The following is a 17021-nucleotide window of genomic DNA, read 5'->3' as shown; positions in this document are numbered from 1 at the left end:
GGGCTAATGTAGCTTGATTGTGATTACTTCTAACATTTTGATATAATTCCCGCTTTGTTCTACATGATATCCTGATCCCACTAGTCAGCCACCCGGGCTGCCCATTACTGCTAGTACCCCATTTACAATGTTCTAATGGAAAGCAACTCTCAAGGAGCATGAGAAATGTGTTTAGGAAAGCACTGTATTTATCATCTATGTTATCGGCACTATAAACATCCTGCCACTCTTGTTCCTTGACAAGGTTTAAAAAACTCTATTGTGTTGGATTAACTTTCCTACAAAGTTTGTAATTAAATATGACATTGGTTTGAGTACAAAAGGCTTTTAGTGTTAAAATTTGTGCATCATGGTCTGGAAGGCCATTCACGCTTTTACTCAAAGAATGCCCATCTAGTAACGAAGAATTAATAAAAATATTGTCTATGGCTGTGCTACTGCTCCCCTGAACCCTAGGGGAAAAAAACACAATCTGCAACAGATCATACGAATTTAGGAGATCTGCCAACATCATTTTTCTTGCACCATCATATACAAAATTTATATTGAAGTCACCACATATATCTAGCTCCTGGTACTTCCTACAAAGTGAATCAAGAACCCTCTCTAGATTGAGCAGAAATGCTCTGAAGTCTGAGTTAGGGGACCTATAAACAACAGCAATTAGAAGTTTAGTTTCACTAAATTCAACTACTGGTGCACAATATTCAAATACCTGCTCAGTGCAGTGTCGTGATACATCTATGGACTCAAATGGAATACTGCTCTTTTTTTTTTTACGTAAAGAGCCACTCCCCCACCCCAGAAGGAACTCCTTGAGAAACAGCCAGCTAATCTGTAGCCTGGTAAAGGAAGACTCTGAATTGACAAATTATTTAAGTGGTGCTCCGATATACCAATAATTTCATCGTCAACATCTGTAAGCAGTTCACTAACTTTATCTCTACTACCTCTTATATTTTGATGAAATATGCTAATTCCTTCTCTACATGGAAACATTACATCCTCGGAAGGTGAGCCCTTAGTTAGAGGGACTTCCTTTAAGCAGGTGTACCTACCAGCTGACGTCAATCTAAAAAAGGTGCATGTCTAACACCAACTACTATAGGAATTTTTCCATGAGTGACACCACCACCACCACCACCACCACCACCACCACCACCACCACCACCCACACACTGTCAACTATAAGCTTAGCCAGCATCCCCTTCCCATACCTATTGAGGTGCAGGCCATGCCTAGTGAAACCCGATCTACTGATAGACCCAACTGGCACCACTGACATGTGACCCATGCCCTCTGCCATCAGCACCCTCCCCAGCCCCATGTGAACGCTCCTAACAGCCGCATTAAGGTGAGGTCGATCATGACGCTGAAACAGTTGCACGAAATGCACATTAGTGCCACCAGTTTGAGTGGCTATCTTTACCAGGTCACCACCTACATCATAGTCCCCGTCCCTATCGAGACTGTTCCCTGCTCCACCCACTATCACTACCTGATCCTCCTTCATAAAATTCTTACGTAACTCCCCTATACTGTCAGTCACCTGAGCCAACCCTGCACTAGGCTTCACAATGCTGGTGACATGGTACTCACTCCCCAACACTTCCTGCAACTGCTGGCCCACACCACTACCATGAGAACTACCTAGCACCAGAACCTTCTTTCTGCTAGGCTTTGGAACTAACCTAGGCCTCCTAATTGCTGAGGACTGCTGCATGTTCCCTACATCTACAGCTACACGAAGCTCCTCTCCACTCAACTCTGACAGTTGGTCAAATCTATTGCAGATACGCAAAGTATAACTGTCTGAATACCTCCTCTTCCTAGCTGCCTTCTTGGCAACTGCCAGTTTCCATTTCACCCTCCTCAACCTATCTAGTTCCTCCTTTGCGCATTGTAACTGCACTTGAAGGGCACAGATCTTACGCTCCTGCTCCTTTATCAACTTATTTCTGCAACAGATTCTGCATTCCCACGAGAGGATCTCACTAAAACGACCTCTGGCTTCCCCACTGCATCCCCCCCCCCCCCCAATAAAGTACTTTGAACAAATCCCACACCGTAACCCACTACTCACAAACCTACGACAGAGCCCACACTTCTCACTCATGGTAAAATTTTACAGTTACTGAGAAAACTATACGTCTATGTTACCAAAGTGCAGTTACACCAGAAGAACTATTTAACAACTAACAATAATGGTCTCTAAATTCTCTGCCTATTAAGAAAGCAACTACGCATATTAATACTACTACACCACAGCTAATACCAATACCAACAAAATTTCACAAAATTATTAGCTAAAACCAAAAAATTCAAACAGCCACTGGAACATTAAGCGGAGTTAAAACACTGAATGAAAATTTTACTGAAATATTTCACTAGAAACAGTAATAAATGTCAATTGAAAAGTAAAACACGAAATTTACTAAATGATTTCGACGCACAGAAAACTGAAGAACCAAAAGCGAGCGAACGATTACAAAAGTTTATCAAGTCGTTATTTCACTAAAAACTCCACACAACACCTCTGGAAACTATTAAATTACTTATTAGTTTCCAATGACTAGCTACATTTTCACTTTGTTGAATGTCCTTCGGTAGTGCATCATGCCAGTGACACGGTGCACACATTCCAACAAATGTTTGTTGCTCCATTACTCTGTCTGAGTTACTACATTTGTCAGCAACATAAGTCACCTTTAGTCACAATTATTACATTTTATAGACAGTAAGACTGGTTATGTAACCTGTTGTATGCTTCTGGCATGTTTTGCAACTGTCATTTTTCACGAAATACAATATATCAAATGTGTACAACAATTCAATCATTCTGTGTTTCCACTGGATGTAGAAAAGGCTTGCTGCCTTTTAAGATGGAAATTGTGACAATCGTATTTCTGTAATGGAATCAGGTTGTACCTTGGACTTTGTATCAGCTTTTTTAAGAAGTACATGTACATATGTCTGACTTAAATAAATTATTGTTCATTACTACTAGTGTTTTATACATCCTACATTAACATAAATTATTAATAATTATATTATTTTAAGCATGCTGAGGACTACAATTCTCATGTCACAGTAATTTGTCTACATATTACAAAGAATTAAACTTGCTGTAGTCACCAGTAGTGAATTCTGATCTATCCCTGGAGTTACTAAGTGCAAATGTGAATTGTAGTGTCCCTTGTCCTGAAGTTTTTCTTTGTATCGTATACAACATTCCCTTTGTTTTACAGGATAGCTTGATTCCCGTAGTGAGTCACTGTCTCTTGCAGCCACTTAGGTAGACACTTAATGAAATTCTCTTGGGAAATACAGCTTCAAACAATGGAACAAATTAATCTAGAAATAGGTTAAATTTATTATTGACATTTTTAGCTTGATACATTGTCCCATTCCAACTGCTGCAAATGTCTGCTGAAGGTTGCAGATTTTCACTGTTGACTTGTATATAAGTCCTATTGATAAAACTAATGTTGTTTGCTGGGCTTACAGCATGCATTTTGAACAGCTGACCATCATGGTCAGGAAGACACCTAAAATTTCACTTACACATATGTTGCTAATTCTTTTTTATCTGTAGAGTATTGTCAATCAGGTTTGTGAAGTTCTTTGCAACTCTTGTGACGAAGTCAACAACTGCACTCTGGTCATTACATGCTCAAAATCTGCCATATTTTTTACAGGAAAGAAAATTTACATTACAATATCATAGCAAGATTATTTTTGTTTCTGAGAACAGATTAGTTTGCTTGGGGAATGTACTCAGCTTTCCTGAGGGAGCTCTATAAACAGCTAACACATAAACAAGCAGTGTATGAACATGGAATTAAATGCAACAATTCCCAAGCTGTTGAGCAATACAATTTTTATGTCCATAGGCTTAAATGTTAACTTTTATATATTAATATAATGGAAGGAAACATTCCACGTGGGAAAAATTATATATAAAAACAAAGATGAGGTGACTTACCGAACAAAAGCGCTGGCAGGTCGATAGACACACAAACAAACACAAACATACACATGTGTGGATGGATATGTGCATGTGTGCGAGTGTATACCTGTCCTTTTTTCCCCCCTAAGGTAAGTCTTTCCGCTCCCGGGATTGGAATGACTCCTTACCCTCTCCCTTAAAACCCACTTCCGTTCGTCTTCCCCTCTCCTTCCCTCTTTCCTGATGAGGCAACAGTTTGTTGCGAAAGCTTGAATTTTGTGTGTATGTTTGTGTTTGTTTGTGTGCCTATCGACCTGCCAGCGCTTTTGTTCGGTAAGTCACCTCATCTTTGCTTTTATATATTAACTTATACTAAACTTGCAAATGTGAACCTGCAAAATGAAACAATATTTCATTTAGGATACTTAAGGGAGATGAATTTAATATTATACACAGTGTTAGTGCAGAATTTTTCAAGTGAGTGCAAATAATAGTTGTCTGGTCCAGAAAGACTGAAGTTTATCACACTGTATTTTTCACAAACATACCCTGTTTTATCATGTATACTGCAAAAACACACACACACACACACACACACACACACACACACACACACACACCACCTTTAGCTTCTGCTATATTGCGATAGATAAAGTTCTGTATTTTAACCATATGGCAAAGTACTCTCCTCTTTGCATAGTATCATTTGCCAAAATCTTATTTCCGCATCTCCAGCAGTTTACGAGATATGAGAGGCGTTACGAATATTTCATTCCCACACACCAGCAATCGAAAGTGAACTTGCTGCAGATGCTCAATTCTTTCGAGATTGGAGGCAGATATTGATCCCAAGTTTTACGAAAATTTCAAAATCTCTTGTGTATTTCATACTCTACAACAGAATGTATAATATGCACCAAACACAAATTCATAGCAAACCCTATTTTTGATTGCAACATTCTCAAATGTGATACTCATATGTTAAATACCACAATAGTTATGACCATTATCGAAATGATGGGCACTTCAGCATGAAGCTGGCATATAAAGCTAAAAGTATTTGAGAAATCAATTTTTTTTACAGAACAGATTCCGTAAAACCATTTGACAAAGATTGCAGGCCGTTCATCTCGATTCTTTCAGCTCAGTGCCACGTCAACCCTGGCCCACTTTGCACGACGTCATAAGAGCGCACAACAGCCTTCTCTCTAGGTGGTGCTGGTAAAGCCTACTGATTCACTAACTAATCCTAGCACCTGCCTGCCTGAGCTTGGTCCAGTTCAGCTTACTTTTAGTTGGTCCGACTTGTTCCATGATCAGACTTCTCCAACTGAAATGTTGCTCCAGCAAAATCTCTCGCAATTTTGACATTAATGTTAGTCTTAATGCACAGACATACAAGCATGTTTTTCATGTCCGCTTGCGCAGCAACTCACACTGACATTATAGAAACCCCGGTTTGTTGAATGGTGGTAGCCACACTACGTATTTTTGCATGTTGTGTGCCCACGAACTTCTGTATTCACACAACACAAATGCACTGGGGTGCATTCGTTCTGTGTTTTTCATGCTGGGTGCTTGCCACACGTTTGGGAAACGGGAAGAACAGCAGCTACTAATCAGTTACATATAAGGCACCGCAGTGTAGCGACCATTGATTTACCTATATTCTGTTGGTGTCCATTTCTTGCATTATTTATATTAGTCACTAACTGCAATGTTTCGTGTACTGTAATATGTTTAGTGAAAAATGAATTCTCTCCAGATGAGTCTGCATAATGTGTCACCATCGATTTGACAAGCCCACTGCAGGAGTCGCTTTAACAGTCGCTGGAAGAGTCTGTCTACAGGTGTTACGTATGATATATATGTGTGACCTTGCTGCTCGAGTTAGCGCACAGACTACACCACTCTCGCATTACTGTCATTGTAGCCATCTTGATGTATCCAGAACGAGATTTTCACTCTGCAGTGGAGAGTAGCTAAGCCATGTCTCCGCAATATCCTTTCTTTCAGGAGTGCTAGTTCTGCAAGGTTCGCAGGAGCGCTTCTGTAAAGTTTGGATGGTAGGAGGCGAGGTACTGGCAGAAGTAAAAGCTGTGAGGACGGGGCGTGAGTCGTGCTTGGGTAGCTCAGTTGGTATAGCACTTGCCCGCGAAAGGCAAAGGTCCCGAGTTCGAGCCTCGGTCCAGGACACAGTTTTAATCTGCCAGGAAGTTTCATCTTGATGTACTTTATAAAGTGTCAAAATGGAGTGTCTGGACAGTGGAGTAATGATTGTGAAAGTGCAGAAACATCTATGGCTGTACAACACATGGTACAAGGAGTGCAAAAACAGAGATTAAAAAAGAGAATCATGGCAAGCAGTTGTAGTGGCCACTGAAGGAGAAAAGTGGAATGCAATGGATGACAAGCAGAAATCAGATCTTGATGAGCACTGACAGTAAATATTTCATCAATACTTATACAGAGTGTAGACTGAAATGTGTTCATGAATAAAATGCCAATAAGACAGTTTTTCCATCTTCATTACAGGATGTTACCGTAACTTTTGTACTATGGTGCAGACTCTTGAGTGGAAACCAAGTAAACAGCAAAATGATTGATGTAGTTTTGCCACTATTACTTACTTTTGTCCCATGTGCAGGAATACTTTCTGTCTGCATGTTGATGTATCATCAAACATTGTAGCCATCATGTTGTCTCTCAAAATTGTCAAGTGCACAGCACACTAGTAATAAAAGCATCTGCCACACCCACATTAACATCAACTACACAATGGAAAATTCTCCATTTATTATATAAAGTGCCAAATACACTTTCTAAATAATGCTGTGCTTGTGACAGCCTGTAGTTAAAGACCGGTGTTTCATATATTCCTCTTTTAGCATCTGCCATCTGAAGGTTGGTTGGTCGATTTAGGGGGAGGGGACCAAACAGCGAGGTCATCAGTCCCATCAGATTAGCCAATGATGGAAAAGGAAGTTGGACGTGGCCTTTCAAAGGAAACATCGGTATTTGCCTGGAGTGATTTAGGGAAATCACGGAAAATCTAAATCGGGATGGCCAGACATGGGTTTGGACAGCTGTCCTCCTCAATGCAAGTCCAGTGTGCTAACAACTGCGCCACCTTGCTTGGTCCATCAGAATGTGCATGTGTGTGTAGTAATGCCAGCAATTGTGCATAGGCTTAGAAGAAACTCGAAATGTAGAGAATGCACTGCATTCCCAGTTTCCAGAGACCTGTAAAATTTGATTTGATCCATTAAAAATGGTTGGTGAATGGCTGCAGATTTTCTTCAATATTAAAAAATTGATCATTAATTAAAAATTGCAAGTGTTTTTCTAAATTCATCAATGCCAGTAGACAACTATGGCAGCGCACAAGGCAAGGAAGAGGTTCTTATGCAATGAAATTCCTCTCATAGTTGATAACAACAATAAGTGCGCACAGTAAATGTTACCGCAGCTTGCACCAATGCGCTACTGATGGATTTTCCCTGGCCTTTACACTGTGCGGGAGAAGTGCATGTGTGATCTACACTGACAGAGCAACATGTGTTGCATGAATTCCCACACAAATGCACATGATAGACATGCTCTTGAGGCCGTAGCCTTACGCATACCCGGTTTTGAGCTCTATAGTCAAGTACGGAATCAATAGTAATTTAAAATGTATGGAAATGGCTTTTGCACGTTTTTGCAAGTAACAAATTTTTATGTTGCAGCACATCTGTACAAATACAAAAAATAAAAATTGTTTCGAAAATCAAATAAGTTGTTTCACTGATGAAACTGTGATTTATCACCTTTATGAGGTCAGAGCTCCACAGTGAGGGTGGGAGGGTGGGGGGGGGGGGCGGCAAGTGAGAGGCTGGAGCCAGCAAGCACATTTCTCCCCATTATTCTCTTTTTCAACTTGCCTATGCTGTATATTCTAGATGATTACTTTAATGTGTTGATTTAGTGTACTGTAACAAAATGTCGTCTATTCCTTTGAAGTATGCTATTTTGAAATTTTCTTTAATGATGAAGGGAGCAGACAAGAAGAGAAGTAAAAAGACTGAATGAGTTGGAGGAATGGAAGGTTGTATGGTGCTCGAGTGGGTGCAGGGAAGGGGATAGGCGGGTAAAGGACAGGAATTAATGAAGAGGTGAGCAGGATTAAGAGAACGTATACATTGCAAGGATAGTTCCCATCTGTGCATTTCCGAAAATCTGGTGGTGTTAGGAAGGACCCAGGGGATGCAGACTGAAGCACTCACTGAAGTGAAAAACGTTGTGTTGGGCACCATGGTCAGCAGCTGGATCGTCCAGCTGCCTCTTGGCGACTGTTTGTCAGTTGCCATTTGGACAGAAAGCTTGTTGGTTGTCATGCCCACATAGAATGTGGTACAGTGGTTGCAGCTTAACTTTTAGATCACGTAATTGCCTTCACAGGCCTTTGATGCAATAGGTGATGCTTGTGACCAGACTGGAGTAGGTGGTGGTGGGAGGATGTATGGTACAGGTCTTGCAAGTAGGTCTATTACAGAGATAAGAGCAATGAGACAAGGGGTAGGGAGCAGTATGTATAAATTATTCTACAAGTTACAATCAAAACACACGAATAAATTTCAATCCATGGGAAAAAATACTCTTTCTGTTCAGAATTTAATAATTATTTACTAAACTTACCATTGCAAATCTCATCCAGGCTTGATGAACTTACACTTTTAACGTGCCTCAAACCAGCATCAACAATGCCAAAGCTCAAAATTGGGTATGAAAGAAACATTTCTGAAGCTGAAGAAATATATGCGACACTGTCCAGCTTGTCTTTACTTATTTGGAAAATATACAATACCTGGGAACAAATAACTGTATTAGTAAAATAGATGGCAAACAACCATTTAGCAGTTATAGGGACTAGTTACCAATTAGATGGAAACTTACTGACATTATTCAATACAATACATTTAGGATGCTTTCCGAATGTTGCACTGTTGAACTAAAGAACTACCTTTGTTCCCTGTTGAATGAACTATTCTGATCAATAAAATGTAAATATGCCTTGGAACATTGTCAGGGTTATGATGGTGCAACATCCAACAGAATTAAAAGGAAGAGACTTCAAAACAAATTGCTCTAGTTTTAACTGGGCTGATGTTGCATCTACTCTTCATATCTGATTTTGACAATACTGGGTGTTGGTTTTCAGTAATAGTGACAGAAAAAGGGAAACTTACAATGAACAACACTTCAAGATATCACACTGCAAAATCTGATACAAAAGAAAAATCATGTCTGCTGCTCTCAATATGCTTGCCCAACAACAAAACTAGGCACATTTGGAGACTGCCAGCAACATTCATTTTGCATAAGATGTTCTAAAGTTTGCACTATAAAGAATGAGCAAATGCAGCATGTTGATTGATTTGTGTTAAATACATTATGAAATTCTGTGACATTCTTTATTGTTTAGCCCTCCCATTTGGGATGACATCTCCATTGTGCCTAGTACCTAAAACCCACACAGGCTAAACTGTAACCGATTCCATCCGAGCTGCTGGAGCTAGAGTTCATTGGCCATGTTTGCGTGAGAGGGGTGCGTGTGCACGTTTTTCCTTTTCTGACGAATGCTTTGGCTGATAGCTAAATGTGTGACTGTCTTTTCACTGTGCCTGTCTGCAATGCAACATGTCATCTTTATGGTGAGTAGCAATCTAAATTACAAATACAATAAACAGGGTGTATACGCGGACAAGGAGAAAAAATTCCCGGACTTTTCCCATATCTCCCGGTTAAAAACACATTTTCTCCCGGGTGAAAATACGCTTTTGCCATGTTAAGTGACATTGTACTTTCCCTCGAAACTGCAAAACTTATCCTTAGATAGGATATGGTTTTATACAGCAGTGTAGAATTTCCCAGCACTTTAGAAAACGACGCTCAGGGGGAGAAAACACGTTTTGGAAAGATCTTTGATGTGCAGCAACACGTACGCTGCATATTTTCATATTACGAAAGTATAAATTCTAATTCCACCAACAGGAAAAGTAAATGGTTTAAGTTAATATACATAGTGTTGCTAGAAGAAAAGAAAAGCTTTCGCATATAATATTTGTTTCTAAGATTAATAAGCTACAAGAGAAGCTAAGCTTTCACTTATGTTGATCTGTTTAGCGCATGTTACACTTTAAGATACATCACACAAATACGCCAGCAAAATTTTTAATACCGACATAAATCTCTAATCTTCTGGGATCGAAATTCTTCTAAATGGCACACATATCCATCAACACATATACAGACACAAGCAGACATATTTAAAGGTCTTTAAATATGTATGGTTGTGTGTGTGTGTGTGTGTGTGTGTGTGTGTGTGTGTGTGTGTGTGTGTGTGTGTGTGTGTGTGTGTGTGTTTGTGCGCGCGCGTGCGAGCGAGCGAGTGTATACCCGTCCTTTTTCCCCCCTAAGGTAAGTCTTTCCGCTCTCGGGATTGGAATGACTCCTTACCCTCTCCCTTAAAACCCACATCCTTTCGTCTTTCCCTCTCCTTCCCTCTTTCCTGATGAGGCAACAGTTTGTTGCGAAAGCTTGAATTTTGTGTGTATGTTTGTGTGTCTATCGACGTGCCAGCGCTTTCGTTTGGTAAGTCACATCATCTTTGTTTTTTTTATATATATATATATATATATATATATATATACTTCTCAAAAATAAGTTCGTTTTGTAGTGCACATCTTTCTGAAGAGTCTGATACATAAAAGATATATCTTCGAGAAAATGTAAGACACGTTATTTGGTCTTAAGCATGCCGTGAGGTGCCACGCATCTTCAAACAACATTGTTATACTGCATGTCACTGTATTTCGCTCTGTGGAACTCAAACATGCATATTTTTTAATGGATGCCATCAAACTATTTCAAGACAGTAGTACCGTATTTACTCGAATCGAAGCCGCACTTTTTTTCCGGCTTTTGTAATCCAAAAAACCGCCTGCGGCTTAGAATCGAGTGCAAAGTAAGCGGAAGTTCTGAAAAATGTTGGTAGGTGCCGCCACAACTAAGTTCTGCCATCGAATATATGTAGCGCTACACAAAGATAAATATTGGCGCCAAAATCTCTGAGTCAGTAAATAAATTAAAAAAAAAGTGGAAGATGAGCTTTTTTTCTCCGCTCCGAGTTTCGACCACTGCATTTTCATACATTATCCGATGAAGTAAATACAAATTCCGTATTGTTCATCTTTGAATGTAGCAGCATTTCAATGTACTACGAAAATCCAACTGGCAAGACTGTTTGGGATGTTTGTCAGTATGGCCACCTCTACGTTCTGAATTTTTTCCTACCTGTGAGATGATTGCTAATAGGAACTTTTATGTATTGTGAATCACATGCAGTATTCTCTTCACCATAAGAATAATACGAATATAAACATTTTGCCATGTATTGTTTCGTGTTTGCTGCTATCTCATTTAAATCCTGTCTGCCTAATAAACTACGAAACTAGAGTTAGACAACAGCAAACGCGGAAGAATATACATATCGTGTCATGTTTATTTTCGTATTATTCTTATGCATAATAGTGGTACAATCAGAAATGAAGCACGGCAATTGACTACAGTTTTAAATCTAAGATGACTCTGATTTCTGTGCAGAATGTAATGTACTAAAGAGGCGTCTGCAAAGATTTTCAAACTGAGAAAAATTTTCGCAAAACTCTCGTTCAAAACAATTTCTATCATACGCAGTCTATTATTTGCTTCTTGATGATTATCGAAGAAAGCAGCAGTGTAAGTAACAACAAATAGCAGTCTCTTGCTATTGTTTTGCTAACGAGAAAATTCCTCTCTTTTGTTTTTTAATTGAAAGCAGCGGTAGTGCGCACAAACGTTAGCCATGCCAAGAGTGGCGACAGGTCGTAAACACTCATTATCAGAATGCGACAAACAATGCACGACACAGCACAGTAATGAATTTTCAGCTTAGACTGATGTAAACACCTATAACAAAGAGAACAGCACTTATCAGATCAAAGAAAAATAAGCAATCGATTCAAACCAGAGGAAGCACGTGAAAAAGGAAGGGTACCCGTATAAATACAGACGGAGGGCCTGACGCATAGCGATGGCTACCTGGTAAAGCTTAACTGCTAAGCTAACGACTCGAACCAAACTACTGTAGCTGTATTGTCATTCATTCGACCTAATTTGTGTCTCATATTACAATGGACCAACTTTGTTTAGATTTGGTGGTGCGGCCTAAAACTTTTCACTCCCCTTGAATTTCAAGTCTCATTTTTCAGGTGCGGCTTAGAATCGAGTGCGGCTTAGCTTCGAGTAAATACGGTAATTAAAATGTCATGTAACACCTCTCCTGCTCCCAGTCGGCCGGTTTGACATCCTCCTCCCCCCCCCCCCCCTTTCTTTTTTGTAAAAAGCCCCTCGCAATTAATGCTGGATAGGATTATTTGTAACCAGGAGAACAAGAACTCTTCAGAAAAAGTGGACTCTTTATTGCCTATTAGCTAATAACTTGCTCTTCTGTGCAACATAAAATTAAATATAGGAACCCAAAACCAGTAAAGACAAGAGACAGGCAAGACAGTACACATTTCTTCAATCCTTAGGTCCTAGCGATTTTTCTCTCTAATCTTGCTACAGTTTTACATGGCATGCTTTCCTTTCTGCGAAAGTACTATTACCTTATCAATTTTTGTTAAACGTTTTGCTACATGAAAAATAGAAATGTCATTGTCTAATACTGAAAAAGCTGTTAATACAAATAGTACCCAAGATTAGTGTGGTTTCTCGATCTGATTACATCTATTTTGTCACTGTGTGCTTTCTAATATTTCAGCAATTTTAACACACACCAAATATGCGAGACTGTTTTGGCAATAATGATCATTTTTATAATATGACAGAATATAATTCACGAAGTACCAATACGAAATATCTATTTGGCCTACTACAAGCAAAAAGCTTTATGTTAGGAAATAGTTTCACATTTCATTCATACGCTCCAGTTTCTCATGCACGAGACCAAGAAGTAGTAGAACAAAATTTCTGTATAAATTTGGAATCGTCATATTCTTCCATAATTTGTGTGACGTCCCCGTTTCTTCTCCTTCCCCATTCTAACAAACAGTCTTGTCATCACTAATTCTGTAACTATTCCTACCACTGTCAAAACTCCTCCTCCAGTTAACTTCACTAACCCTGCCACAATCACCGGTTTGGTTATCCAGCGATTATTCTCCAGTTATGCGTTATTACTTGTTCGTACAATGCGTTTTCTGCACTGCTCCCGGAATGGAACTTAAGCGGCTGCTAGCCAGTGTCTACAACTGGCCCTGTCTCACGTAGCAATCTGGCCAAAAAATTTCACTTTCTTGGATACACCGAGAAGATAATAGGTAATAGGTTAGTCGTTTATTTCCACTCAGGTAGTCTGTATCTATGGATTTCGCTAGTAATTATAACAACGCTGAACATTCGCAAACTGAATCAACCACATAAACAAGCAGCACTTGGCATTCGCCGGTTCGGCTTTATTCTACTCGGCTCGTATAGCCCGGTCCCGTTTTGTCTGCAGGAAAGTTTATTTCTAGATGTGACGAGGATTCCCCTGGCAGAGACATTATATACACTATGCACGCTTTCAAAAATCAACTTATAATTCATTCAGAAATCAACTTAGAATGTGTTCAAAAACCAGTAGTGGTGTGTTTCAAAATCATATGAATAATCGATAGACCGACATGCGCTGGATGCTAGGTGCTTTGTGAAACAAGGTTTTTTTTCCTCAAGAATATGAATTTGCCCCCTCCCCCGAAATTGCCGCCCGGTTCAGATACCCCGGTTTGCCCTCACTCCCCACTAGATCCGGGCCTGCTGCACACGCGTGAATCTGGCAGCTTGGGCACGTCAGTAAAATTTTTCCGGGTACCATGTGGCTGGTTGCTGCTACTGCTGCTTACACAGCCAACAGCCACATTTCTGTAGCCAGAAGTGGGTGAAGCACTCATATGCAACTCAACTGCGCGTGTGCATGAGCCCACTCGTAACTGATTAAATGAGTCTAATGTAAACAGTTGTGACGTCACGCTCATTGAAAGCAATTTGTTGTTATGAAGCATTGCATAGTCTTCCAAAAGCCTTTGACACATTTTGCTGTTGGCAGACACTTGTACGAGCATTGTGTTATTTTATATGGCACATTTCCTTTGCAATTTAAGTTTTATTTTCGTTTTTTTCTCTCATTCATGTTTTAATGCTGCAGTATTATTCTGCAGTAGCGCGATACAGAAATATCCTTTGTTAGAGTAACGGATCTTACCAGTCAAAATTACAAAAATTTAACTGAAAACTAAAACAATGAAAAATTCCCGGATTTTTCCCGGTTGAAAAAATTCCTGGGTTTTTCCTGGATGTCCCGGGTCGTATACACCCTGCATAAAACATCTTTTAAATGAACTTCTCGGACCCCAAATATTTGTTCTTTACATGGAGAAATTTCTTAAATAATAATGTTGAATACGGATTATGTCAAATGTGGCTTCAAATCTGGAATAGTAATTTGATTTATATGCCACACCAAACATGGTTAACCACATGGAACTAGAGGAAACAGCTTTTGCCAGGATTGTAACAACTGTTATTATATCTTTTAATATTTTACAATGTTTCCATATTAGTATGTTTTTATTTTAGAAGCTTCAAAATAACAAATGTCTAAATTAGCTGACTGCACATACAGACCACATTTTCCTTTACGGTGAATTGTTTAAATCCATAAGAAAGAGACCAGGTAAGACCTGAAGAATTACAAGCCCATTCATCTTTTGTCACTGGTATATAAATTTTTTACAAAAATCCTTGCTCTTGGTCTTTAACCAGGCAAATGACCAAGCTGATTCAGAAATGGGTGTAGAAAAATGGACCATCAACAGTTTCATAACAAAGTTAAAGGCAGAAGCAACAAATGTCATCTACTGCTTTCACTGGTGTTAATAGACTACGAGAAAGCACTGGACTGTCAAATAAAATCTATGCTGGCAGAACTTGATAAGGAATAGCACCTACTTACATTGCTGTTTTGAAGAAACAACAAAGCTACAGTTTCCATTCGATTACAATGATTTTCTATAGCTTTGTTTGTTGTCTTGAAATCAAGAAACTGGTTTGAAGAAAAATACATAAACAGATCTATTCTGGACAGTTTTCAATTTGCAGATGCAATTTTTTTCCTCTGGATCCAGAATACAAAGGGTTATGGAAATTTTTTGCAATGCGACACAACAATAAATCACAAGAGCCCGATTGTTGCTGTCTTCTGAGACTACTTCATACTGGCATTGTAGCCACTGTGCCAAGTCTGTGGGCAAAGTCATTCACTAGCAGGGCTAGTTTGAAGTGCTTGTTATGCCACTGTAATCATGTCTTGAAATTCAGGCAGTTTTGTGGTACAGCTTTCCACATGGTTCAAACATAGACCAGTGCATTGAAGAAACGACTCTTGCACTTGATGTGTGTCCACATCATAAAACTATATTCAGGTGGTACAGAGAATTCCAAGGAGTAAATCTGGCTCTGGAGGATGCTGAGAGGATGGGGAAGTCATGATCATCAGTTATGGAAGAAAACATTCAGCCTTAGGGCTAAATGCACCAGCAATTCATTCGAGTCTGCATGATCGGTTGCAAGTAAAGAAACTTTGTCATCTCTGGGTGCTGAATAGACTGATGGAAGAGCAGATAACATGATGCGTGACTTGGTGCTTGGAGATGTTAAAGAAGGTTTCTAAGGGACAATCTCAGTATGTGAACAACATTGTGACAGGTGATGAAACTTGGCTGTACTATGAGGGTAATCCCAAAAGTAAGGTCTTCTATTTTTTTATAAGTACAGAACTCTGTGTGGCAGTTGGTCAAGCTGTTATGAAGAGAGTTTCTAGTGTTGTGTGTAAACATGCACACGCCATGCTGAGGCGCTCAGTCCTGGCTTGGCAACCGTTGAGAATGGAGATCCGGTTGGATGTTACTGCCAAGTGCGAATTGTGCACAGTTATTCGGTTTTTGAACGCAAAGGGCACTGTGCTATTTGAGATCCATCACCATCTGACATGTGAATGGTGAGTTGTGCATGGATGTCAAAAATGTTCGTAAGTGGTGTAGAGAGTTTGCAGCTGGTCGGACTGAAATTCACAACGAACAAAGAAGTGGGAGACTGTCAATTTCTGAGGAGACAGTGTTGATGGTTGAGCAAAGCATGTGTGAAGATCGACAGATCACCCTGGATGATCTCTGCACGTTGGTTCCTGAGGTTTCCCAAAGCACCGCTCACAGAATGTTAACAGAAACACTGAACTCCCGGAAGGTGAGCGCAAGATGGGTGCCACGTATGCTGACTGAGGGCCACATACGGCAACGAGTTGATGCTTCCTGCGCATTTCTTCACCACCTTGCAGCCGAACAGGACAACTTTCAGGACTAAATTGTCATGGGTGACGAAACCTGGGCATACCACTTTACACCTGAGACCAAGCAACAATCACGCCAGTGGCGGCATCCTTCTTCGCCAATGCCATGGTAATTCAAACAAACACAGTCTGCCGGTAAAGTCATGACAACTGTTTTTTGGGATCAGAAAGGGGTACAGTTTGTCGACTTTATGCCCACTGGGACCACAATTAACATCGACAGGTATTGAGAGACCGAAAAAACTCAAACGGGCAATTCAGAACTGGAGAAGAGGAATGTTGAGCAAGGGCGTACACATTCTCCATGACAACGCTCGCCCACACATCGCTCGGCAAACCGTTGCTCTCCTGCAACAGTTTCTGTGGAACATAATCACTCACCCACCCTAAAGTCCTGACTTGGCACCCAGTGACTATTACCTGTTCCCTAGTTTAAAAGAACACTTGGCCGGAAAGCGATTCAGCTCCGACTATGAGGTGAAAGAAGAGGTTCATAACTTTCTGAACATCATCATGGCAACAAGCCAGTATGACATGGGCATTCAAAAACTGCCATAGCGTCTACAAAAATGCATTGACAGAAATGGTGATTATGTCGAAAAA

At 40.0% G+C, this 17021-nt stretch overlaps 1 protein-coding gene across 1 annotated transcript in view; it reads right to left on the bottom strand.

The window, feature by feature from the left end:
- Positions 1 to 17021, bottom strand: part of LOC126457247 (enhancer of mRNA-decapping protein 4) — a 164908-nt gene that overhangs the window by 54129 nt on the left and 93758 nt on the right. The window contains exon 8 of the mRNA XM_050093399.1: positions 8627 to 8795. Coding sequence (XP_049949356.1) covers positions 8627 to 8795 — 169 coding nt within the window. The remainder of the gene's footprint in view (positions 1 to 8626; positions 8796 to 17021) is intronic.

The sequence above is a fragment of the Schistocerca serialis genome, chromosome 2 (assembly GCF_023864345.2).
Source record: "Schistocerca serialis cubense isolate TAMUIC-IGC-003099 chromosome 2, iqSchSeri2.2, whole genome shotgun sequence".
Taxonomy (NCBI): Eukaryota; Metazoa; Arthropoda; class Insecta; order Orthoptera; family Acrididae; genus Schistocerca; species Schistocerca serialis.
The sequence above is the reverse complement of the archived record's forward strand: the minus strand, read 5'-3'. Positions and strand labels throughout refer to the sequence as shown.